The following is a 27,870-nucleotide window of genomic DNA, read 5'->3' as shown; positions in this document are numbered from 1 at the left end:
TACCCTGGCTCTGTGCAGGCTGTCTCTCTGTTTAAGTTTCTGCACTATCCTGCCTTCAGGCATCAACACTACAAGTGGCCTATAAATAAAGACACCTGACTAATCCCTATTGTTTTGTCAGTGGGCAGACAGTTTATGCAATCATTCTCCTAAGTGGAAACCTTGAAAAGGGTATAGACCTGATATCTAGGTCAATGAGCACCAGCCTAAATGTTTCTTTATATATATATATATATATATATATATATATATATATATATATATATATATTTTAAATTCAGAATTCATGAATGCAAATATGATATTCCTTTTTTTTATTCTAGCTATATGCCTTCCTAACTTTAAACGACATGGCTTTCTATCTGGCTTTTGCGCATTATTCCAAGCATTATCAATGTAATAATCACAGCTTCTTCTGGATAGCCAGTTGGTAGTCAACTGAGCCTGCCAGGTAAAGCAAACGTTTACCTGCTGCCATTGAGTGCACAAGATTTACTGTATTGCCTGGTCTACGACACCTAATGCATACTAATATAATATCCAGTGGGATTCTGTTATGGCATTTACCGTTCAAATTACAAGAAAAGGGAAAACTGCCAAAATGGGGTCTGCAAGCACCCCCACTTAAAGGAGTGCTAACCAATGCTTCTGAATCCTCTTCCTCCTAATAACATTAACAACATTATTACCAGCTCCCCTTTTTATTCGGATGAAAATCTGTTGCTTCTTGTTGTTTTCCGTAATCAGGTGATGCTCTCCACATTCCAAATTAAATAAACAGAACCAGTGTATTTTCAGCTCTAAGAGTGGACAGTGATAATGTTACTATTGCTAATAAGAAGGGGTGTTCAAAGCGTTTAAAGGTACTACCACACATGCTGGCTTGGGCCACCTTTGAATTCAGCCATTGAGCTGAATGAGCTAAACAAAACAACTCATTTGCATCAGTTTCTGTATACATTTAAGGGTAGAAAACAAAGACTTGCATTATAATGAGAAATGGAAAGATAGTTACATGATAATGTCCTTATGACAGAGCATAATTTTTGGATTGACACATGCAATTTCTACAAAGATTTATTTATTTTTTTACCAGTGCCTATTTTTGTCCATCTGTATTGTTTTATTTGCCTTACTCAGCTTCTTAACACCCGAGAGCCACTATCACAAATAACAGTATTAATTGATTTGCATTTCACAAGCAGAACCTTGGAGCCAAGGCCAATATGGAATGTATAGTTATACTTTTAGATACCAAAGTAGTGAGATTGCTTGTGCCGTTTCCAGAAGGTACATTAAGTCTGATTTTCCCAAGGTCAACTAACATAATGCCAAGGACACTGTGAACGGGAGTAACTACTATACATTTTTTTTTTCCCACATGCATGTCCACAGAATTTTCAGTGAGAAAAATGCATTAAGAAATTGCTGATAAAGGTGCACTGTGAAAATGGGTCCAGAAAAAAATAACACAGAGATAATAAACATAAATGATAAATTCTGAAAAAAGTTCAGTACACAGATATCTGTATACGAATGCCAAAAAAAAATCCGTTAAAAAAAACAACAATTTTTCCCCCCTTCTGCACCCCCGGCCCTCCCCTTGACAGCGCGTTGCCCTGGTGACTGAGTTACGTGCTGACGCTCTATGTATATCAGCGCGAGCGGCGGGATCTCTTTCCTTTTTACCGCCATCAGCGGAGTCTTTACTCAGATTCTGTGTATCTGCGCAGTGCTGCTGAGAAAATACATCAGGACAAGGTAAGCAATAAAAACAGCCTTCTAGTGCATGAACCGCACCCCTAGCCGGCACATTTACAGACGGCGGGGTCTTTTGTTCTGTTCTAGCCTGCCGTGGGATTCAAAAGCGGGAGATGAACTTGAGAAAACCGTGTACGAAAATGTAAGGGAAAAAAATGTTAGTGCTGTTCAGTCACAGACAGCAGCCATTGAGAATGTAACCACCTCCACCATGATGCGTGTGAATGCACAATACAGAAGATAATTAAATATCTGATTCGAATAATTTCTAACAAACGATCCCCCTGTTTGGAAATTGTACATTCTGTATTTATTTGGTAAAGTTATTAGTACCGTTTGTTATGACGCCTTGACATATTTGTGTAAAGTAACGGGGGGGGGGGGAGATGTTTGATGCAAGTTTGGTATCTGTACACGTTGTGAAGAATGGAGGTCATGGCTGCTTGCTTGTCGTAGCTAACGAGAATGTATAAATACTGCGGGTGTCAGTCTTGAGAAACAGGAAAAAATTAAGAATGCTCGCATAGTATAAAACAATTTATTGACACAGAGCGCACCTCGCCGTTGGAGTTTTATTTTTCAATTTGTCATCCTTATTCTTGGCATTTCATGTGATAATAGAACGGATTATTGAAGTATAGTTTCTGTATGTAGACACTGTGGCGTAGTTTTATATCCGTTTGTTCATCACATGTTGGTGTCCCTGAGACGACTGACTAACATTTTTTTTTTGTTTTTTAGGCTGGCTGTGTTACATCGTGGTTTATTTGTATTTATTTATTTTTATTTATTTATTTTTCATGCGTGTTAGACGCACAGTATTGTAAAGTAAACAGTGTTGAGATGTTTGAAGTGAGGAGTTGTGGACCACGTCCCTTCAGTTTGCCACATTTTTTTTCCCGGGGCCCAATGCAATGGCAAGGGGAATGTCTGCAGCACGTGGTGACTTAATGGAGATTTGGGGAAAAAGTGATACGGAATACATTTAGGGAACTACTAAATATTACACACCGATGTAGTAACCAACATAAAGATATCGGTTACTTGATAAGTCTTGCATATGTTCATAAACCCTGCATATTTCTAGCCGAAGAATCTGGACCTGGACAGCCACGCTTAACTTTACATTGACACTTATTTGCATAACAATCATGAACTAAATTAATTAATCTCATGTCAGGTCAATACTTCTAGTAGTTGGAGGCGTTTAAATTATGCGTTTTTTTTCTAGAGATTATCAATATGATTTCACGACTGAGAGTATTAATCTGTAGCGTCATGCATTAAACTTCACTAATGACATTGTGCAAGTCAGATGTTTGGATCAGAAGGCTGCACTGTTCAGGTTTTGAAACGTCATACTGTGGCCTTTAACATTAATACTGGTAATGGGCATGCGGTGTAATCTTGTGAATCGATGTCCCCAAACTGAGCACCTGTAAACGGAGCTTACTCTAAATGGACTGCATTGACACTGTTTATTTTTGTGTAGATTAAGTAGATCTAGGCTGGGCCTATAAGTGATTTATCCCTGGACTAGTTTTTAGTTCTGTAGAAAAGTTGCACTGTGTAATAGAGGAGATGATGTCACCAATGCACTGAGAATGTGTGTAATTCCCATCTGTGGGCCACTTGCTGCATGCACTAGGGCACTGGCACAAAAGCGCCAATAATAATATAAACCTGGCAAGCACTGCCCACAGATTGGTCTGTAGACTGTACCAGCACACTCCTGGATTCTGGGTCCGGCAGCCTGTATCTTTACCAGAATCGCACACGCCCCAGCCCCCAATTCGGTTGCCTGTATTCTTGAAAAACATATAGATTTTAATTTTATATTTGCAGTAACCTTTCAGTTGAGACCCCATTTTGTATTTCAGTTCACCGCCATTCATTAATTTGTTTGTCTCTGTCTATTCTAGTAACGAGGGCCCTTCTTCTAAGTGCTCTTCTGCATCAATTCAGGGGTACTTCAGTGTTCATGGAAGGGTGGGTGGGAGTTGAGTTGGTGGGTACTTTTTTTAGTATATTTTTATTCACTGTTCTAGAAAACTGTGCAGTAATAGGTTGTTTCTTGCATCATGCACTCCACGTTGTTGCCATCCAACTGTGTTTGTATGGTATTAATAATTTAATGTTGATGCTGGCTGCTTTTCTCTGTTCTGGCGCATTGCCTTACCCTGACATTTCTGGGCTGAACCTGGAATGCAGGACTTCCAGTAGTTGAGTACGTGACTATTTCAGGGCTTAACCCTATAGTGCCTGACCCAGTTGTGCTATTTTGTTTTCTTTAAAATCATAGAACCCCAATGAACACACAGTTGATATGTTTGGTAAAAATGTACTTCTCTTGGCTCTTGCTAGTTGATGGCTTCAGCCAATAAGACCCCCTCCTGTGGAACTGGTAAAAAGTGAGATTCTGTCAGTTGGATGATTAGGTTAAATTATTTATTTTTCTACCAACTTGAATCCATATTAGTGCTGCTCAAACCAAACCAATTGTTTGGATTGAGCTCTTCACATAAATCATGTTTTGACAATCAGGTGAGGGTCATTGGTGTTGATTGAGGTGATTAACCATTCAAAGTGAAACAACTGAAGAAACTGCAGCTTGGAGTTAGGAACAGCAATCCTCTCATCTGATTGTCAGCACCTGATTTCTGTGGAGAGCTCAATCTGAATCTGTTTGTGCAGCTCTAGTCCATGTGATCATTATCTGTTGCCACCACCAGATGTATTTAGAAGATACAACCACAGTTCATAACTCTAATACAAATGTGTTGTACAAAAAAAAGAAAAAAAGCAGTCAGCCTCCCTCATTTCCTACCTTGGCTACCTTGGGCCTGTTCTAGAGCGTTCTCTCCTTTTTCATGTTTACCTGTCTGGTAGGGTTGGACGATAATGACATTTTCAGCTATCGATTTATCGTGTGTAAATTATCACAATGATTGTGATTTATCAGCCGAATAAATAATATACTTAATTCTTGTAATATCAAATTTATACTTGAGCAGCATGACAACCGCCAGTCTGTCACTGAGTTTAGAAAAAAAAAAAACTAGGCAGTGTATGCACAGAGTTTACATTTCCGGTGGGTGCCTAGGACAAACGTGGGTATAAAAATACACCTATTGTAATTTGTATATTAATAAATGATTTAGTTTTCCTATAAAATACATATTTCTAAGTGAAGGTTAGGTGGTACAGTATTAACAACATGCAAATATATATGAGGGTGCTGAGCACCTGCTTATTTTTCCCCATGCAGTGCATAGACTGCAGTATAGTACTCGTGCCTTTACTGCAGTCTAAAATAAAGAAGCAACAAAGTTGTTCATGCTATAGTAAATGCTTGCCACAATTGTGGTGTTTTCATTTTGCAATTGCATTCAATTTGTGTAAAAAAATAAATAAATAAAATAAATCTATTAATGTTTAATCAAGTTCCACTTTTATACAGTAATTTTACAGTGAGATGGTGGTTTTTATTATTTTACAAACAATATTTTTTTTTTAGACAATCAGTCCTGCTTTGCCAGTGTACAACTTATTATCAAAATAAAACCATGACTTAAGTTAAAAGCCTAATCATTGTTTAATATCAGTACTTGCTGTAACTTCCCAATGTGCGCAGTGCTCACACAGACAATGTTTTACACCGTCCTGCTTCATTGGGTCACAAACGATAATTATGATGATCGATAATTTTTCAATGTGATATTTCTCTGCAAAACAATTATCGGGAATATTGATATAAATTATTGTTCCAACCCTACTGTCTGGTTGCCTTGCTTGCCAACAGTAAGCAAGCATTATAGTAAAACAGAGAATGCTATGGTTTTATCTACATTCGCTAGCTATACCGTAAGCTAAACTTGAGACTTGTGAGCTGAAGGTCACAGGCATTAAAGATTTTCCTTCCTCCTCGCCATTAACAAATTGTTCAAGGTAACTCGCAATCCTTCCAACAGACAGTGATTAGATTGGTTGGGGCTGATTCATTTTGTTGCTGGTGGTTCAGCCAGATAGAGATGCAACATGAAGCTGCAGTCCGTAATGATGAAAGTATGAACCCAGTGGCTGATGGCTTTAATTTTAAACTTGACGGAAACAGCAAGTGCATGATGACTGCTACAGAGGTTTTTGGTGTCTCGCCAGTTGATTTTAGCAGAGTTAATTGTGTTTAGCTTCTTGGAATTTAATTAATTTCACTTATGGTTGGATATCCCAAGTTGACTTTTAAATGTTACAGTATTTTTAAACTCCAATTATTAACCTAATTTTACCTTCACAGAACGGTTAGAGCTAACTTGGCACTGTTTCTGGGATCCTTTCACAGCATTGATGACTGAACTGTCAGCTATGAAAAAAAAAACGCCCTTTTTTTTTTTTCTTTAAATTTTAGTCGTCGCCAATTTTTTACCCCAGTTTTCTCCCCAATTTAGCATGCCCAATTATCTGTATCCTCGGCGCACCGCTTGCAACCCTCCCGCCTACTCAGGAAACGGTGGCTGGAACACTCGTCCTCCGAAACGTGCTCCTGCCAAGCCGTCATTTTTCGCACTGCAGATCCACAGCGATGCCACCAGACCTATAGTTCCCGGAGGACAACACAGATCTGGCGGCTGCACTGCAGAACCACAGGCGCCCTATCGGCCACAGGGGTCGCTGATGCGCGGTGAGCTATGGATTCCCCTGCCGACCTAAGCCCTCCCGACCCGGGCAGCACTCAGCCAATTGTGCGCCGCACCCTAGGAACTCCCGGTCACGGTCGGCTGTGACATAGCCTGGATTTGAACCTGCGATCTCCAGGCTATAGGGCACATCCTGCACTCCGTGCGGAACGCCTTTACTGGATGCGCCACTCGGGAGCACCCCGAAAAAGGGTGTATTAAAATCATCACACCCATGATTGATACTGTAGAATCAGTGGAAGCTGCTAAGTTTATGTAGCTTGAATGTGTGTGGGGTGTGTTGGGGTTTTTTTTTTTTTTTTTTTTTTTTACACCCATTTTTCTCCCCAATTTGAAATGCCCAATTTTAAGCCTGGCTCACCACTGCAACCCCCGCGCTGACTCGAGATGAAAACGAACACGTGTCCTCAAACATGTCGTCAGCAGTCTGCTTCTTTTCACTCTGTAGGCCTGCCATGCAGCTACCTGAGAGCTTCAGCATCGGAGGACCATGCAGCTCTGGGCCTCTTGCAGTCACCCGGCCAGTCTACAGGGGTCGCTGGTGCGCGGTGAGCCGAGGACACCCTCGCCAACCTAAGCACTCCCCTCCCCGGGCGGCTGTTGGCCAATTGTGCGCCGCCCCCTGGGAACTCCCATCCACGGCCTGCAGTGGAATAGCCTGGCCCCAAACCGGCGACCACCAGGCTATAGGGCGCGTCCTGCACTCCACGCGGAGTGCCTTTACTGGATGCACCACTCGGGTGCCCCCTGAATGTGTGTTTGTCTTTTGTAAAGTGACGTACTGTCACACACAAGCAGGAGTTTTAACTGTTTAAAGATGGAATACTTTTATACTTAATCCTCTTTAACCCCAAGACACTATGTTGGAGCTACAGTAGGACAGTTAACTGAAAGATGTATCTGCAATTGGTGAACTGATTTGAAATGAACATCAGTTCAATGGAATCTCCTGTAAAGATGTTAACCTTGAACCACTTACTGAGGATAACTAGCATGCCTGGGGATAAGCAACTCTGTGCACTGACTTGCCAAAATTGTAGTGATCTGTTACCGAAGTCCACAATGCTTGGTCCTGGCTCATTTTTTTGATTGGAAACGGGTGCGTCTTGTCCAGTGTTATCTGGGCTACTGTAGAATGTCTGTAGCTTGTCACAGTATTTTGCATACCTCTGTGGACTTGGTTTTCAGCAAACCTTGTTGTTCCAAGAACACTGGAGCCTGTCCTGATTGACACATTGGTCAGTTGTATAGAGGAACTGCACAAGTTGCGATCATGCCCTGTGAGAAATTCTGGAGATCATTTTTCCCACTGATTCCCATAGGTTGCTAGCACATGTTGTTGTTTGTGGGATACAGGATCTCTCCTAGCTTTATTTCATTTTTCAGGTCTAAATGTTAATAGATTCCTTTTGATTAATGAAAAAGTCAAAACACAAGCATGCAAGGTAGAACATTTAGTTTGTAAAGGATTTGTTTTAAATAAATCATCAGTATCTGTTCTTACCTGAAATGTGACTGATTATATCATGGTTAAACTGGTCTGACTGAACTCTAAAATGGCTGCTTTAATTTTCATAACCCTGTTCATTATTATATATATATATAAAAAAAGTGTGAATTTAATTTGAGCTAGTCAGCCACGGATACTGCACATCTCCAACCGTGCAAACATCAGCGTTGCTTATAAAGTAAATGCAACTTTGCATTTTAAAATATACACATGCTTGCTTCCAGTAATGCCATTTTTATTTTTAAATCAAGTCCTGAACACATTTATGTAGAATAGGAGCTGTGTTGAATTACCAAACAAAGTTTATAATATAAATAGGTTTGGATTCAAGCTGATAATTTGTTCTCAAAATAGTTGTCATTCTTGAAATGCTGTAGTGTCTTCTGTTGTAAGGGAGAACATGGGTATTTATTTTTATTTATGTATTATTTATTTATTTTACTTCAAGCGGAATGTAACTGATCTTTGAATTCTTTTCACACCTTGGTAGCCCAGAAGGATGAGGGGTTGACATTTGATATGTACCCTCTTGTTTCCAAACAATGGTGTGTAGTTTCTACTGTACAGTGAGGTATTGGAGGGAAGAAGTGTAATGCAGGTCAACAACCCTGGTACCATGTAACATTAAGGCCGTATAATGACCTAGAAAAATAGAATCTGCAAAACAAATTTAAATCATCGGATTCCCCTTCAGACTTAAATGAGAACATCTTTAAGTGGCTGTTCAGATTTAGTAAAATCTGAAGTCCGTCAATTCTGCTGTTTTTTTGAATGGTCACTTTTTAATAAAACAAATGGGTCGTCCTGAGATGTAGCAAGATGCAACATTTAGGCACTAGGTGCTGGAAGGAAAATCTGCCAAAAAGGGTTGGCTATGCATTCCCCCCACCCCTGTTTTAAAGATGTCTGTATAGAAGAGGATTACATGAAAGTGTGTATTTGTCTTGTGGATTAGGTACTAATTTTATGTGTTTTGTTTTATTGTTTTTTCCCCTAGTAATTCAGCAGACCAAAACAAGATGGCAGACATTGACAAGTAGGTGCTTTTTTAAAGGTGTTTTTTTTGGGGTTTTTTTATATTAGGGCAGCAGTGTGGAGTAGTGGTTAGGGCTCTGGACTCATGACCGGAGGGTCGTGGGTTCAATCCCCGGTGGGGACACTGCTGCTGTACCCTTGAGCAAGGTACTTTACCTAGATTGCTCCAGTAAAAAAAAAAACCCAACTGTATAAATGGGTAATTGTATGTAAAAATAATGTGATATCTTGTAAGTCGCCCTGGATAAGGGCGTCTGCTAAGAAATAGATTATTATTATTATTATATATATATATAAAGCGTTTCTTGTACAACTGTTGCCCACAGTTGAGAATATGACCCTTTAACTGTACCTGCCGTTGAACTGATTTGCCGACCAAGGACGGGAGCTCCCAGGGGGCGGCAGCGGGCTTGCCTGTAAGCTGCCCAAGGCTGCGTTGTCCTCGGATGCTGTAGCTCTGGGTGGCTGCATGGTAAGTCTGCAGTGTGTTCTTTAAAAAAAAAAAAAAAACACCGGATGGCTACGACACGTGTGTTTGTCTTCGCCCCTCCCGAGTCAGCGCAGGGGTGGTAGCGGTGAGCTGAGCTAAACAAAATAATTGGACACTACTAAAGGGCAGCAGTGTGGAGTAGTGGTTAGGGCTCTGGACTCTTGACCGGAGGGTTGTGGGTTCAATCCCCAGTGGGGGACACTGCTGTTGTACCCTTGAGCAAGGTACTTTACCTAGATTGCTCCAGTAAAAACCCGACTGTATAAATGGGTAATTGTATGTAAAATAATGTGATATCTGTATAATATGAAATAATATATAATGTGATATCTTGTAACAATTGTAAGTCGCCCTGGATAAGGGCGTCTGCTAAGAAATAAATAATAATAAATTGGGGACGAAATAACAAACTAATTGGTGACTACTAAATTTATATATAAAAATAATAAATAGGTGCAGTCGGAATCTCCCATCTTGCCAACTTGTAGGCATTTGGATTTAGAAACTTGACTGAAGATCTTACCTTTTAGATTAAGTGATGGGTTGACATGTAATCCTTTTTTTTTTTTTTTTTGTGGATGAATTGCTTTCACATTTGGGGAATGTTTGAACACAAAAGTGTTAATGATAGTGATGGGCAGCAAAGTCAATACAAATGTGTTTAGGTGTTGTGAATGTTTTAGAGTGCAGACTATGTTTTTGAGTTTATCAGAAGCTGCTTGTGGTGCTGACCGCACTCTCGGGGTGTTTCCTCTTGGCACTGGTGCCAACAATCTACTTGGTGACCAGAATTTCCTAGGAAACGTGTTGGCAGTCCATTTTAAATATTCTCTTTGTACAATAGTATAGGCAAAATTTGACCATCACAACTTCCATCTTTTATTTAAAAGCTTGCAAATGTTTTTAAATAACTGTTTACACGGGCTAGTGTGACTGAAACATGCCTCGGCATCTCAAGTATGGTGTCCAGTCTGGGTCCAGTTACTCAGCTGTGTAGACATGCTTCCTAACAGCACGGGGAGGCTGGCCAGTGGAATGTTTATTGACCAACCTGGAGTAAATTGGGTCATAGCCTTTTATGTTTTGTAAAATAATCTTTTGGAGATGTGATAATATGTTGGATACCATATGTTCATGTGTGTGTTTTTTATTGCAGCAAAGATCAGGCTGAGATGGACCAAGCAGACATGGAGGACGTTGAGGAAGTGGAAGAAGAAGAAACTGGCGAGGATGTCAACAGCAAAGGTAAGAAATTGGACGTTTTTGGACAAGGCTGGCCTTGGAAGATGTTTTTAGACAAAATGTTTAATAAATCAAACTTTGAGTGTGTATATACATTCTTGAATTCTTCCTCCATAGGCAGTGCTGTAAAATATATTCATGTGATTTTACGCATTCATGGTGCTTTTCCTGTATGCTATATATATATATATATATATATATATATATATATATATATATATATATATATATATATATATTATACACATACACACAGTGCCTTGCAAAAGTATTCAGACCCCTGACCAATTCTCTCATATTACTGAATTACAAATGGTACATTGAAATTTCGTTCTGTTTGATATTTTATTTTAAAACACTGAAACTCAAAATCAATTATTGTAATGTGACATTGGTTTTATGTTGGAAATATTTAAGAAATAAAAAACTGAAATATCTTGCTTGCATAAGTATCAACCCCCACTCATTAATATTTGGTAGAGCCACCTTTCGCTGCAATAACAGCTTGAAGTCTTTTGGGGTAAGTATGTACCAGCTTTGCACACAGTGTCGCAGTGATTTTGGCCCATTCTTCTTGGCAGATTTGCTCCAGGTTGTTCAGGTTGGTTGGACGACGCTTGTGGACCGCAATTTTCAAATAGTGCCACAGATTCTCAATGGTATTGAGATCAGGACTTTGACTGGGCCACTGTAGGACATTCACCTTTTTGTTCTTGAGCCACTCCAATGTTGCTTTGGCCTTGTGCTTGGGATCATTGTCCTGCTGAAAGGTGAATTTCCTCCCAGGCTTCAGTTTTTTAGCGGACTGAAGCAGGTTCTCTTGCAGCATTTCCCTGTATTTTGCTCCATCCATTCTTCCTTCAATTTTAACAAGATGCCCAGTCCCTGCTGATGAGAAGCATCCCCACAGCATGATGCTGCCACCACCATACTTCACTGTAGGGATGGTGTGTCTTGAGGCATGGGCAGTGTTGGGTTTGCGCCACACATAGCGCTTTGAATTTTGGCCAAAAGCCCCATCTTGGTCTCATCTGACCACAAAACCTTTTCCCACATCGCAGCTGGGTCACTCTCATGCTTTCTGGCAAACTCCAGACGTGCTTTCAGATGTTACTTTTTGAGTAATGGCTTCTTTCTTGCCACCCTCCCGTACAGGCCAGTGTTATGCAGAGCTCTTGATATGGTTGAATGGTGCACCATTGCTCCACTCCCAGCCACTGAACTCTAGCTCCTTCAAAGTGATTGTTGGCCTCTCTGTGGCTTCTCTCACAAGTCTCCTTCTTGTTTGAGCGCTGAGTTTTGAGGGACGGCCTTTTCTTGGCAGTGCCTGGGTGGTGTGATGCAGCTTCCACTTCCTGATTATTGATCCAACTGTGCTCACTGGGATATCCAATCACTTGGATATTATTTTGTACCCTTTCCCTAATCTATGCATTTGTATTACTTTATCTCTAACTTCTGTAGAATGCTCTTTGGTCTTCATTTTCCTTCAGATTCACAGCCTGACCAATGATCCTTCAACAGTGGGGTTTTTATCCAGAAAATGTGACAGCAACTTTAATGGTTCACAGGTGGAGGCCAATGGTAAGGTAATTGTGTCCTCGTTAGGGCAATTTCTTTCATCGATGTAAATTGCAGCAGTGTGGAGTAGCGGTCAGGGCTCTGGACTCTTGACCGGAGAGTCGTGGGTTCAGTCCCAGGTGGGGGGACACTGCTGCTGTACCCTTGAGCAAGGTACTTTACCTAGATTGCTCCAGTAAAAACCCAGCTGTATAAATGGGGAATTGTATGTAAAAAAATAATGTGATGTCTTGTAACAATTGTAAGTTGCCCAGGATAAGGGCGTCTGCTAAGAAATAAATAATAATAATAATAATAATAATAATAATAATAAACTGGGAGCTTCCACAGCATGGGTTGAATACTTGTGCAAGCAAGATATTTCAGTTTTTTATTTCTTAAATATTTCCCAACATAAAACCAATGTCACCTTACAATAATTGATTTTGAGTTTCAGTGTTTTAAAATAAAATATCAAACGGAACGAAATTTTAATGTACCATTTGTAATTCAGTAATATGAGAGAATTGGTCAGGGGTCTGAATACTTTTGCAAGGCACTAATATATATGAGACTCTTTGGGGTTAAATGTAAAGGCTGTGCACATGGGATTGGATTGCTTGAGAAAGGATTATGTAAAAACCTCAGTGTATTCAAGAGTCTTTCAATTAAATTGACTGAAGACAAATATCTTTCCAAATAAGAATTGGTAGAGCTGGACAGTGTTGGGTAATTCTGCATGATTTCAAAGTAGATTTGCTTAATTCAATGGTCACGTTGAGCTTCATTCCAGAGGATGAGATGCAGAGTAAGTGCGGAGCCAGTATTGGTGTGGTCTCTGAAGGCCTTTCCATGTAAAGTGCAGGGGAAGTTATTTAATTGTGGCTTTTAATGAGTAGTAATTCATTTTCCAGCTTTTAAATCTTTCACAGAATTTGTCTAGTTCAACAAGTAATTGCTGGTTTCCTCTGTCTTGTAACTGCTGTGAGGATTTTAGTTAATACCAGAGATGTAAAATATCTGCAGTTTTGGCATTTTTTCTTTTATTTAGTCTCCTGGGACTATTGATGGAGTTTTTTTTTTTTTAAAAGCTATTAATACATTTGACGGTTGGTGAGGTTCGTATTTTTATTTTTTTTTTACGTAAAACAACAAAAAAACCCTGAATAAATAAGGCAGTTTCACTAAGGTAGTTTTTACATTACGTACCCCGTTGCATTGGTGCTTGCAGATGGCTGTCTTGGCAAGTTGCTATTTCATTGCTCTACAAACAAGTACTGTGAATTAAACCGTTATGGTGCGGTGAGCACCGTCTCTGCCTTTATTATAAATGCTTTCCTGTTAAATGTACTGATGGTACGCTTGCGTCTTATACAATAGCCAAGTCCGCCCTTTTTTTTTTTTTTTTTTTTTTTTTTTACTTTTTTATACATAGATCCTTAATTTTAAACATTTTTCTATTACTTGCATGACAAGCAATTAGTGTTTGTTTTTATTAGCACTATTTTGCAATGAAGATTCGTTGCTGATTTAATTTTTCATCGATTGTCCATGCTTACCAATGTACATGTTTTGCGGGTGAACAATAAATATAATGTGTTAATAAAGATGATCCTTATTGCTTTTATTAATTTTAAAACCATGTTTGTTTTTTTATTGTGCTGCAAGTCTACCTTAATACGCTTGTTCCAATATTTACAGCGCTGTCTTTAGTGGATTTTACTGTTTTTATTATTATTACAATGCAAACTTATTATCCACTGACGCAACTTTTTAATGACGTTAGAATGTTGTAATTTACTTGTCGTTTTTATAAGGTTGTGTGCAGGCAGCTTTTTCATGATTGCATCTGAAGTATTTGCCGATGTTAGTGATCTTGCATAATAAATACCGAGTCTCTAATAGGCGCCGGGGCTACTTTCAAATAATCACCGGGGCGTTTATTTGCCAGTATCCCTGGCGTACAACAGTAGCATGCTGTACAACATTTGTTAGCCCTTGTGCACAAAATAGATTTCACTTGAAACTAAATTCTATTACTTTTTTTTTTTTTTTGACTGGGTACTTGCATCAAGTTTCACAGACCCTATTTTACCATCCTGACTTGTCAAACAACAACAAAAAAAAATACTTTGTTATACTTAATTTTATTGGCAAGTGTGGTTTTGTTCACTCAAGTATTGGCTCTGGGTTTGTGAAACCAGCACTTATTTGATATACATTCTATCTTCAGGTGTAATCTGAATCTTAACATCATTCAATTTGGGTTCCAACACGGCAGTGGATCCCAGATTCCAGCCATTTTTTAGCTTTTTTTTTTTTTTTTTTTCTCACCTTCATATCTAATATGATGTCTTACTATAAGGCTGCAGAATTTGGATTCTCCTTCTCCTCCTCTTCCCGCTTGTAAAATAAATCTACGTGCATGCCTCCATCTCTGTGTGCTTGACTGGGATTACTCTGATGCATATAATGTGCTTTCCCAGTTGCACGCTAACTTGAGTGTATTTGTGTTTTGGTTTCAGCCCGTCAGCTGACGGTTCAGATGATGCAGAACCCACAGATTCTCGCAGCCCTGCAGGAAAGGCTGGATGGGCTTGTTGGGTCTCCTTCCGGCTACATGGAAAGGTAAAACACCAACAGGTTTTCTGACATTTCCTGTTCGTGCTACCCTTTATTTACAGAGGGGTGGAAATGCAACAGAATGTATTCATAGAAGCGTGTGCAAAATGTATTGAGATGGAGGGCAAGTAACCCATTGTACACACTTCTGTGCACCTTGGTACCTGTGCAATTCAGCATAACTAGTGTTCGTGGTTGTCAGCACTTGCATTCAGAATTTTGAAAATTAAATGTTATGCCATCTGCTGGCAGTGGTGGTTCTTGGAACTTACAGTGAATGTGTAATGCCTTCTGGCAGGAGAAACACGGGCAGTCTTTACAGCGCAGGTGTGCCACTGAAAAGCAGAATTGGTAGGGCTCTGTGTTCATGCTTTTTGTTCCTGGAGCACAATCCCAAAAGTTAGAAAAAGCACATTGTTCAAGTGTTCCCTCTGGTCTCCTTCTATAAAATGTTTGGTATTCTTGTTGGTGTAGTATAGTGACGGATGAGCGTCTCTTGGTAGGTGATTGCCTCTGCTAACTTTTTGTTTTGATTGACTGTGTGGAGGAACTAAGCGGTTGCTGTCCTGGTTTTGGGTGTGTTGTGTTTTTTTTTTCTGCTTGATTTTGGGCTAGTGTAATTCATCTGTCCAAGTAAACAGTGAACAGCATTCAAGCAGCGCTGTTCAGGGTCACGTCTATAACTCTTGATGTGATGGCACGCAGCTTGTATCCAATCTAGTCCTCTTTTAAACGGTGTGTAGTATCTAGCATATTTGAAGCAGCCCTCTTCCCCCAACCTGTATTTTGTCAATTTGACTGCAAAGTTGTAAAGTGTGTTTTCTCAATATGAACTTGCATGTTTTAGTTTGAACATTGTTATAAAGTATGTATAAAAAATAAAGGATGCTGGTATTGCATAATATTAAAATATTGCAAAAAATGTAACCTATATAGTGTCCAAATGTATTTCTAGTCAACAGTAGAATAGATTGGACTGCTATGCAAAGGAAGTCTTATTTCCATCCCTGTTACAAAATGAAAGCCGTATAAGTAGTGTAGTTCACCAGGAAGTATTGCAAGACTGTCGGGCAGCAATTTGAGATGCATAATGTCATTCTCAGGCCAGTAACAACTTGTTGGTGACAGTTCGACCAGTAATACTATAGAATGCAAAGTAGTTTTAGCGCTTGAATGTGGTACAGATTTTAAATGCAGTTGTATGTTTGGACATGGAGTTTGAAGGGTGAGCTGTCACTAGTGTGTCTTCACACCCCTTGCCAAAACAACGTGTGTGCAAAGAATCATTTGGTGGTTACTAATGGCTTTTCTAAATAGTTTAAAGATTTGGCAGCAAGTACAGAAGGACCAGGTTATACCCTGCAACCTGTTTCCACCAGGATCAATGTAACTGTGCTCATAACACAACTACTGGATTGCAGGAACATGCGTGAACATGTTCTTTTGATAAATAAACTGTACTTGCATTGTCAGACTGACTTATTAATGTTTTGCTTGACAGAACTACCGGGGAAACTGGCCTTCCTTTTAAAATAAGATGTCATTTCCAAACCCTGAAACTAAAGCCCAGAGTGGTTTTAACAAATGACATTCTTTCTGCCTTTTAGAGCATGGGAAACCACAAGACTGTTAAGGCCCAGGGCAGTTTATGGGTAAAGCAGTGTTTTAAAACTACGAAGTAACCATCTGTATGTTCAGGGATGCAGATGCATGCATTGTTACTGTTCATGGTGCAAACTTGTCAGACATGTAAAAGTTCAACATTATGACATTGAGATGCCAGCCTCTGATTTTAAATGTACCCCCCCCCCCCCCCAATATTGAATATTTTAAAAGGGCTTGTGTTGCCCCAAAATAACTCTTTATCTGGAGTACAGTGAAGCTATACTCGTTTGTATACCATTCACAAATATCAAGCTTGATGTCCTGAAACGTTTGTCTAATATGCAGATTAAATCCACATTGCTCCATGTTCACTTTTCAGCTAAAAATTGAATTTGGTTGGAGCTCTTGCTATCTTTTACATTTTGTTCAACCTCTTTTTAATGGCCAGCAGAATGCCCTCTTCACTAACCTAGTAAGCCAGAAGGGTTGGTTTTATGTTTATCATTTTGCTTTATTTGTGTCGTTATATGTATAAAGTCTAATGGATTTTGAATTCATTTTTCAGCTTACCGAAGGTGGTGAAAAGACGTGTTAATGCATTGAAGAACCTCCAAGTAAAATGTGCCCACATCGAAGCCAAGTTCTATGAAGAAGTGCACGAGTTGGAAAGAAAGTATGCAGCACTCTACCAGCCCCTCTTTGACAAGGTAAGGTGACAAGTAGAGGTGTAACGATTCATTGCGTATCTGATGCATTGTATCGTAATTGAGGAGTGGGGGTTATACCCAACTATAAACTCCACACTGCACAATAGATTTACTTATGTCCCTTGTGTGGAGTGTAAACCCTTGCAATACAGTTCAGTGGCTGACAGACATGGTTGATTCGGTTACTAACTGTTAAACAAGCTGGTTGGAAATATTACATTAGGTACTTCCCTGACCTAAAATGATATAATGGTGGAGTCAGTAAACTGCGTAAAACAATTGCATGCATGTAGCATTTACATTTTATAGGATTAGCTATTGTAATACTCAATACATTATTGCCGTGTTGGTATCAAAGTAAAACAAATGGCTGATCTTGTTGGTTACCCCCCCCCCCCCCCCCCCCCCCCCCAGAGAAGTGAAATCATCAATGCTGCTTATGAACCAATTGATGAAGAATGTGAATGGAAAGCAGATGAGGAGGAAGAACTGACAGTAAGTACTCAGGTACAGGAGACTTTTACACTGTTTCACCACATGGTGTTTCCATGGTTTAGGATTGGGCATAGCATGCATACCATTGCTTAACTGTTAGCCATGCAGAATTCAGTTTTTGTTTTAACCCTTTGCGGTCCGATGTCGGATCGTCAAAAAGACGTATCAAACAGGTCTCTAGTTTTTTCTCCGGAAAAAGCAGAGAAAACCATTCAATGGCCGAGTGAGACTGATAGGAGCCGAGAGAAGCCGAAAAAAAAAAGGGGCGGATCTGAGCAATACGCATAGCCCCGGCACCACAGAGATAACACGGATATAAACAAACAAGATAGCTGCTTCTGCATCCAGGACTCAAAGAATATCGCAGACTTTTGCAGAGCTTTTTGAGATGTTATAGTAATAAAATAACTTGGATCGCATTATTGAGGAGTTTGGTGATTAAAACAAGTGATCAGGAGATGATTTATCGGTATGCACGACTATGAAGAGGTATGTGAAAAATACACCGAACAAGGGGTTGGGCTGGAGTTGCAGTACTGAGTGTTCTGTTGATATGCATTGCGTTTTTAAACTTGTTTTACTGTGAAATACTTTTTAAACCGCACGTCTAAAATAAACTGCGCGTGTGAAAATAGTGGACCCGAGACGCGCTGAATAAATGGACCGCAAAGGGTTAACTGTTGCAAGAATCACACTACTTAATCCTGTTTCTTAGTGAATCATGTGTCCTGTAACAGGCTGCTTTATTTGTCAAACACAACAGAAATGTATTTTGCAATCCCTTACAGTAATACTTGTATGTTGAGTTGTACAAAATTTTCCACCTATAACCCAGTGTTGTATTGCATACAATAGAAAACTTTTTTTTTTCAAATGTTTTTCTGTTATCTGTTCAAGAAAATATATAGATAGTACATAACCTGTTCAACAATATGTTGTTTATGTTTAGAATAGGACATTGGTGTCTTTTAATATGGTGGTAGAATAAAGATTGCATGTACCACTATCCATTTGTTCTTTTGAAATGGTCAATTTTATATTAGTGCTGGGACGAACATGGGATTTTCATGTTTGAGTATTTGCTCATATTTTAAATTAGTTTGACCAATCGTTTTGTTTGTTTTTCAAAAAGTAATAAAAGCCATTTTATATTGCTCAGAACGCAGGCAGAGACAGTATGGCAGCATGGGGCATGGCCCGTGTGTGTGTGCCTTTTATTTTACAGCAAGACCTTACAATATGTAACATGTTAAAATAGAAAAATATCCCAGGAGTAAAGAATAAGCTGTGTAGGACTTGCTTTTACCCCAGTGAATTAACTACAAAACAAAGGATGCTAAGTAACAGTTCAAGTTAAACGTTTTGTTTATTCCCAAAATACATAGTACACATTTTACTTTATTTTTCATGCCTTGCCATTGCTGTTTCTTCACAGTAAACGGCGGCAATCGATGCATTTTCATAAAGTAATAACATGAGGTTTACTTGTGCCTTTTTTGTAGCTGAACAAGCAAATGAAAACCTGAAATTAACTTTAAACATGGAAATGGCGTAAAGTGAAGGGGGGGGGGGGGGGGGGGGGGACGACGACTCACTGTTTTGGTTCTCGTCTATTACATTCCACATAAGGTCACAACAAAATATATAATATATACTGTATATAAAAATCATTAAACCACATTTTCAGGAAGTTGGGGACTTTAAGTGAGGCATTTCAGTCCCATGAGATTCTGGCTCTCAAAAAAAAAAAAAAAAAAAAAAAAAAAAAAAAAGCAGCACAATGCTTTTTTTTTTTTTTTTTCCAGGTGGCTTTCCATAGAGATCACTAAGGGTGCACGTTCATAATCTGGTTTGTTTACTTTTTGCTGTCAAACTTAATAGAGGATCAAGAGCTGGTGTGTTGATTTTACATGTCAAATATTTGTTCAGATATTTGTCCCAGCACTAATTTTATATACATTATGCAATAATAAAATTGTGTAGTTGATCTATGGATATAATGAAATCTCTGAACTTCAGTGATGCCTTATGTTTTATTTCTTGGTCTTGTGTGTATTTTAAACCTGTTCTTTAACACAGGAGGAGATGAAGGAAAAGGCAAAGGTTGATGAGGAGAAAAAAGATGAGGAAAAAGAAGATCCAAAAGGAGTTCCGGAATTCTGGCTGACTGTCTTTAAGAACGTTGACTTGCTCAGTGACATGCTGCAGGCGAGTGCCTAGACATGTTGTATTGCAGTGCCATGCATGCGTGCATAAGGGGGGTGGGGGTTGAGACTTTAATGGCTGCAGCAGGTGCAACATGGGCAAACCTGCTTTAAAATGTAGTGTTACTGAACCTGTCAACCTTAATGTGTCGGGCAGCATTAGGTTTGATTGGTGTTTTTGTTTAAGATCTCCATTTTGTGGTGGAAATAGTTTTAATTCATTGTACATCAGAACAGTAGTTAATGTACTGTGAGATGAAAACAAGTTTGTAGAGGCTAAAGAGAAAACTGTCAATTTACTGACCCCCTTCTGTTTTGAGATGGTGAGCTTGTGCTGCCACGTCGTGGTATAATTACAAGGATGTAAATTGCTCATGCTTGTTGTATCTCTAGCATCAGAGTCATAAATACCAATAGTTGTCAGAAATAATATTATGAAATAAAGGAAGCTTGTTGTATACATTCTGTAAATTTCACTTTTCTTACAGGAGCATGATGAACCAATTCTAAAGCACTTAAAAGACATAAAAGTTAAATTCTCAGACCCTGGGCAACCAATGGTAAGTATTTGTTTCTCTGTGTGTACTAAAATGCAACTTTATGTATGGTAGGCTGTACCTATATTTATTTAGCTTTTATATACTAGCAAAGTAATAACGCCTTTGGGTCATCTAGAGCAGAATGCAAAAAATGCATCTGACCTTTTTATTCGTGTATTTCAGCTTGGTGAACAGTAAAGTTGACATGTCACTGTAGAAAATTGAATTTTCTTTCCTTCTCGTCAGAATTTCACGCTAGAGTTTTATTTTGAATGCAATGACTTCTTCTCAAACGAACTGCTGGTAAAAACATACAAGATGAGGTCAGAACCAGATGAGTCTGATCCCTTTGCCTTTGATGGACCAGAAATCATGGGCTGCACAGGGTAAGAACTGAACTTGTAGTAATATATCCCCTAACTACTGCTGCAGTATTAGCACAGACAGTGCTCACATGAAAAGCAATGAATTAGCTTCATTGCGTCATGCATCATTATTTCATTATAATTCTTTTTTTTAGTTGTCAAATTGACTGGAAGAAGGGAAAGAACATCACATTGAAAACCATTAAAAAGAAACAGAAGCACAAGGGACGAGGCACAGTGAGGACGGTTACCAAAACTGTGCCAAATGATTCCTTCTTCAATTTCTTCACTCCTCCGGAAGGTAAGCACACAATACCTTATTTACATCGCTTTTCAAATAAATTGCTATGCTGGGACAACCTAGGTTTCACAGCCCTTGATGGTACACTTTGAATCAAAGTTGCATGATGAATCTTACCAATTTATTTTCTATTAACTTCAGTACTTTTAGCTGCACTGTGTGGTGGCTTGAGATACACCACTGTATTCTTAATCCAAAGCAAATGTGTCCATATCTGAGAGTCTTGTATATAGTCTAGTCTGATTTTAATGTGCTTTTCAACCCTATTGATGAAGTGATGTCCAGTTTCTTTACTAGTGCCCAAAATACTAATTTTTTTTTTTTTAATTGAGGAACACATTTGCTTTTGACCATACTAGCAAAAGTTAATGTGGAAAACTGCATTATAACCTGGGGGCAGTTCACTAAGTTATTATTTTTGTTTCTTTTTACAGTTCCAGAAAGTGGTGAGCTGGTAAGTGTAAAATTTACTCCAGTATTCCAGTAAGGGGGAGGATGGAGGGGGGGGGTTACTGGTGAGCAGTGCGGAGTAGTCATTAGGGCTCTGGACTCTTGACTGGAGGGTCATGGGTTCAATCCCAGGTGGGGGGGACAAGGTACTTTTGAGCAAGTTACTTTACCTAGATTGCTCCGGTAAAAACCTAACTGTATAAATGGGTAATAGTATGTAAAAAAAAAATAATGTGATATCTGTATAGTGTAATGTTATATCTTGTAACAATTGTAAGTCGCCCTGGATAAGGGTGTCTGCTAAGAAATAAATAATTAGAAACAGCAGATGACCTAATACTGATCCCTGTGGTACACCACTGGTTACCTCACTCCATTTTTGAGGTTTCTCCTCCTAATCGGTACTTTCTGTTTTTTACATGTTAACCACTCCCTAATCCATGTTCATGCAAACTTTTGTTTGAGAACTAATCTTTTATGTGGGACTTTGTCAAAAGCTTTCTGGAAATCTAAATAAACCATGTCCTATGCTTTGCAATTATCCATTGTCGATGTTGCATCCTCAAAAAAATCAAGCAGGTTAGTTAGACACGATGTCCCTTTCCTAAAGCCATGCTGACTGTCTCCCAGGAAACTTATCATATAGGTAATTTTCCATTTTGGATCTTATTATAGTTTCCATAAAAGTTTACATATAATAGAAGACAGGTTTATTGGTCTGTAGTTACCTGGTTCGGTTTTGTCTCCCTTTTTGTGGATCGGTATTACGTTTGCAATTCTCCAGTCTGTCGGTACAACCCCTGTGTCAAGAGACTTGCATGATCTTGGTGTGCGGTTTGTAAATAACTACTTTCATTTCTTTGCATACTATTGGGAGGATCTCATCCGGCCCAGGGGATTTGTTTATTTTAAGAGCTCCTAGTCCCTTTAACACTTCTGCCTCTGTTATGCTAAAGTTATTTAAAACTGGATAGGAACAGATTGATATGTGGGGCATGTTGTCCATATCCTTTGTAAAAACTTGTGAAAAGTAATCATTTAATATATTTGCTATTTTTTTTTCTTCGTCTATGATTGCCATTTATCTCTTAGACATTTAACCTCCTCTATGAATGTTCTCTTGCTGTTATAATATTGGAAAAACATTTTGTAATTTGGTTTTAGCCCCCTTAGCAATGTTCATTTCTATCACTCTTACTTTTTGACTTGCGTTTTGCAGTACCAAGTACTCTTTCTGTGTACTTTTTGTTTTTGGTCCATTTTTAAACTCTCTGTAAGGTACCTTTTTTAGATTAATATTTTTAACCCTTTGCAATGGGACTGGGTCCGACATTGCAATTATTCCTCACAGGTCCTTTGTCGGACTGGGTCTGACATCATTATAGCAACGCAAAAAATGGGTTTCTAGTCGTTTTTTCTCCGGAAAAAGCCGAGAGAACCATTCAGTTGCCGATCTGCGCAACAGAAATGAATCCAGGATCCAATCTTGGATTAGTCAATCCTAGATTGGGTCGAATCTTGATCTCTGTGTGCAATCCACCCTAAATCAAGGCATTCCTCCCCTTTAGTCGGTGCTTTGACATTGTGTTAGGAAGCAGTCATTTGTCCTTTCAAGCATTTCATTTTCATCCGTTGTGCTCCCCACTGGGTTTTCCCATTTTATCGGGGGAAGTTGAAATCCCCCATTTAGTATGGCTTCTCCTTTTGCTACACGCATTTCTAATGTCATTTGTATAACATTATTTTGCTTAGCGTCTGAATTTGGCGGTCTATAGCATGCTCCTATTATGCCCTTTTTGATCTTTTGTCCATTTATTCTGACCCATATTGATTTGGCGTTGTTTGTCATCGTCCAGATTTAACACCTGGGCTTCAAGACTATTTCTTATGTATAGCGCTACTCCTCCACCTCTTCTTCTGTCCTGCCTGTGTCCTATACAGTGTATACCCACTATTATATTCGTCTCCCATCACTCTGACAACTGTAACACCTATCACACCTATTACTTTTGTAGTGGCTTGTAAGATTACTTGTAGTGGCTTGTAAGAGATTGCTGCTATACAATAGCTGCTCTTTGCCTAGCAGGGCTCTCCTGTAAATAATAAACTAGCAGGTCATTCTGAATATCTACCGCAAGACAAGATCTGTGCATGAAACGGCAAACTAATTTCTGGGTGAATTTACAGGATGAAGATTCCGAGGCAATCCTGGCAGCTGACTTTGAAATCGGTCACTTCCTCCGAGAGCGCATCGTCCCGCGGGCCGTGTTGTACTTCACAGGCGAGGCCATAGAGGATGACGATGATGATGTGAGTTGGTGGTGTGGTGGTGTGTGTGTGTGTGGGTTTTTTTTTTTAAACAAACCTTGTATATGGTGATGAATATAGATTTCAGATAAAGCATGTGGTGTGAAATTGTACATAGGTTTGAATAGGTTTGTAGAATACTTTTTTAAATGTGGGACCCAAACACTTTTTTTTAAAACCATTTTGATTTTTTTTGTTCTAGTATGATGAAGAGGGAGAGGAGGCAGATGATGAGGCAAGTACATTCTTGTTGCTACTAAAATGACTATTTACAAATATATGAATAGTCTATCAAATGTCTTGTTTTACAGTGTGTTGCCTTTCTTTTGTGACTTCTGTGCCAGCATAAAATTCCTTGCAACTTGACATCAGTCTTGACTGCAGCTATTTTCAGATGTAAATATTGGTCCCCAGTGCTTGGCGCCTGGCAGACTCGACTACCATAGTTAGTTTCCAGTATCTTCTCTGTTGACTTGCCCTATTTAAATATGAATGGAGGATGTGTGTTTTAATGCTCGATGACCAGCTAACAGGGTGGCATAGAAGCTACTGCTGTGTTGCATGGAAGGCATTTCTTAGTGTATGTGTACAGTGTGTGTATATATAAATGTATCTTCTTGTTTAAAATAGGAAGGAGAAGAGGAAGCAGATGAGGAAAACGATCCTGATTACGACCCCAAGGTGGGAATTTATTTAGCTTAGTTTAAGTAAAACAACAATTTGGCTGAAACATTTTTATAGTGAATTCAACATACAGAACACATACTGTCTTATGCATTCCATTAACATGATGATTTAAAATAATATATAATATTTTTATTTAAACAATATTGTTTGGAGAACTACATCTCATTTGGGGAGGGTCAGATCTGCTTGACTAATACAGGATTGGCTGATGTAGAAACTATTAACCTCAGGTTGGGTGGACAGGGCTTCTCCATAACCCTTTGACTAGGAGAGAATCATGTGAACCTGTTCACTGAACTTTAAATAGAATGCACGTATTTAAGTATAAACCACATGTTACTTAATTCTACTAAATGCACAGACGACTCTAGATTTAGACCCTCCAATAATTCTAAGCCTGTTCTAAAACGGTTCTGTTCTTTTGATTCAACTACTATATGCCTTTTTATTGTTTCATCTACAATCACTCTGCACTTTGTCAGTTCCTTTCTAAATTTTTCCTTGCTAGGTTTAATGATGTCTGTAGAAATAACCCTATCCCAGTAGGTAAGGCTAATTGTCGGTTTAACACACCTTACATTTGTATGTGCTTTTCCACACTTTGGACACTAATGTTGTGGTTTTATTTTCAATAACCCGCTTTTGCAACAGTACTGTATTTTTTCTGTATGTTGAAGCTAGTGTAAACTCTCAAATGGGTTTGGTACTTGCAACTGCATAATGTGTGTCTAAAGCTCTGCTAGTCCTATGTAGCTGGACATTATGGAGTGTGTTTTTTTTTTTTTTTTTTAAATCCTTCCTGCAAGGATTGAGAGCCTGACTGGACATATGTGCAGTCATTCTAACCTTCAGAATAATAAAAAAAAAGATACATTTAAATAAACTGTTTTAACCTAGCCTGGATGGTTTTTCTTCTGTTTTCAGTTACAATGTTAAAGATCATGGTTTCTGCAACTTCCAGAATAGTAAAACCTTTGCAAGTACCACCCATACCATAAATCCTTGACCATTTTGGGGGGTGGTACATTTTTTTGTTATATGTAGTCTTTTGACATTTGTGGGGTGGGGGGTGGGGAGTGAAAAAAAATAAGTCCAACTGAGCAGGTTTAGATAGGCACACTTGTACTAACATTTGGGTTTAATGCATTTGCAACGTGTGTTTTTTTCCTAAAGGGATTTTATGGAACGTTTTGTGTTTGTCTCAACAGAAGGACGCGAATCCACCACCCGAGTGCAAACAGCAGTGAAGCCTGCGTATGTGGCCTTGAGGATTAACTGCACTGTAACAGCTTATTAAACAAAACCTAGTTACTTACAGCCTTATACTGTTTTGTATTTTCTTGTTAGAAATAAGTTTACATTTCTTTTTGTTACAAAATCATGAAGGGCCAGTTTCAAGCCTCGGCTCATTCTGCATAGTATTTTAATAGAATTATCTGTAAAAACAATACATACAATAAAATAAGTTAGACTGCAGTAAATCCATCTTCAAAGGAAAGCATGACATTGTTTATTCACTGCTAAATAGTTTGGGTTCTTGTGAAGTTTCTTGTATTGCGTTTTGACAACAGCTGTGGAAAGACTTTGTAAAAAAATTTCAAATTCAGAGACAGATTTTTTGTTTGGCCCTATTCCTCCATTAAAGAACCGACCCTTTTTTTGTTTTTGTCCCCCCCCCCCACCCCCACCCCCCCGTCGTCTGAATGGGTTTAATATGTCTGTGCTTGCACTAGCTGTGCCACCTTTGTTATAGACATGCAGTGCTGCAGTGACTTGTAATAACTAGACTATTAAATATCATATTCAATATCTGGCTGTGGTAGAGACCGAACTGCATAGCCACAGAAGGAAACGAATATGAAATTGAAATGTGTACATACTGTCTGCTCGTTCGCAGTGGTTTTTGTTTGTGAAACTGACCTACAGAAAAAAAACAAAAAAAAAACTACTTTGTCTCCACATTAAGGTTATTATGTACCACTCTGGGTGTGAAATAAAAAAAAAAAAAGTAAAAACAAGTTTTGCGTTTTTGTCTGCAATTTAAATCTACATTCCTACGGGGGGGGGGGGGACTAAACCAGTCAGTCTAAATTGGGCTCACCTTAAGAACAGCTTTGCAGGTGTCATTGTCAGACTTTTCGGGTCATACATAAGCACAGAGTATCTAGAACTGCTAATTCAGCACTAGTGTATTAAAGAAGTTAAAATTAAAACTGATGTTCGAGCTCGGGTAACTCAAGACTTAATTAAAAGCTATATGTTTCTTGCTAGTTCTGGAAGTGCAATTATGTGTTCAAACGTCTGAATCGTTTTGCGATTGTGTTTTGCAGCAGTAAATGAAGTACCCTGCCAAGGCTGTCCCAGAAACCGTGTAGCATACCGACTGCATCAATAGGAGTGTGGTGTTTTTATTTATTTCTTTTATATGAAACACTTCTTTTTTTTTTTATACATGTCATCAACATTTCATGATTATCATTTAATATATTTAACAATTTTCACCGTCCGTATTTGACAATCTAGACCGCCTCTTCCAGGAAGTCTGCAATTCCAGCTGGCTTTTGTGTGAACTTTGTATAAATATTGAGTACAAATGAGAGAAACTATTATTGGCTCTATGGAAAGAATAGGCATAATGTCTTTTAGGTACTCAAAAGGAGTTATTGGTTGTTGCTAAACTGACTTGTAAATGGTCTGTGGTTTTAAAGAGATGCATTCATGTTGATTTTAAGGCTGCAACATGAAGCTTGTTCAGTTGAGTTCATCAGACTGGTGTGTGTTCCAGACATACAAATGGAGACGACAACAGTGGTGTGCTCATCCACACTATTGATGGAAACCAGAGGCGTTTGTCTCCTGTCCTGGACCATTTATCATTTAACTTCTCCAGTCGTGTGTAACCTTGTGCTCGTTCACCAAGTGTAAAGGAGACTTTATTTAATAGTTAACATGAGGTGTGGGAGATCAGTACCTACCTTGACTACCAGAAATTGGTGGATTCTGTTGGGGTCCTGTTTTTCAGCTGTTGTCAAAGCACAATACTGTACTGGTATGTGTATTTAATCGTGAATAAATTGATTATACAAGTTATGGTGGTCTAGTACGTTTGTAAGGTGTGGGACTCTTAATTCAGTAAGCAGGAAATAGATAATTGCATATACAGTGCCTGTGGTGTATTTTTGTAATCAGAACGATCATGGTTGGCTTCTAATGCATTTTTCTGGTTTTTACCGGTATGCAGCAACAGATTGACGTTTACAAATAGCTATGTGGTATACAAAAAGGAAGTAGCTTTT

At 38.8% G+C, this 27,870-nt stretch overlaps 1 protein-coding gene across 6 annotated transcripts; it reads left to right on the top strand.

The window, feature by feature from the left end:
- Positions 1-1,633: 1,633 nt before the first annotated feature.
- LOC117419956 (nucleosome assembly protein 1-like 1) lies at positions 1,634-27,662 on the top strand. 6 transcript variants are annotated; one of them, XM_034033380.3, is made up of 16 exons: positions 1,634-1,761; positions 8,963-9,001; positions 10,647-10,735; positions 14,818-14,920; positions 17,085-17,226; positions 17,641-17,733; positions 19,801-19,929; positions 20,414-20,485; positions 20,711-20,850; positions 20,985-21,130; positions 21,565-21,584; positions 23,768-23,890; positions 24,090-24,122; positions 24,518-24,568; positions 25,083-25,120; positions 25,783-27,662. In XM_034033380.3, exons 1-15 carry the CDS (start codon positions 1,649-1,651, stop codon positions 25,086-25,088), a joined length of 1,299 nt encoding a protein of 432 aa, XP_033889271.2. In that variant the 5' UTR covers positions 1,634-1,648; the 3' UTR covers positions 25,089-25,120; positions 25,783-27,662. The 6 variants fall into 6 exon arrangements, with proteins under 6 accessions (XP_033889271.2, XP_033889267.2, XP_033889266.2 ...); XM_034033376.3 differs by lacking the exon at positions 25,083-25,120 and having other exon boundaries at positions 17,641-17,721; XM_034033375.3 differs by lacking the exon at positions 25,083-25,120.
- The last annotated feature ends 208 nt before the right edge of the window (positions 27,663-27,870 follow it).

Source organism: Acipenser ruthenus, chromosome 14, assembly GCF_902713425.1.
Source record: "Acipenser ruthenus chromosome 14, fAciRut3.2 maternal haplotype, whole genome shotgun sequence".
Lineage (NCBI taxonomy): Eukaryota > Metazoa > Chordata > Actinopteri > Acipenseriformes > Acipenseridae > Acipenser > Acipenser ruthenus.
Note: the sequence above shows the minus strand (reverse complement) of the source record. Positions and strands in the feature narration are given on the sequence as shown.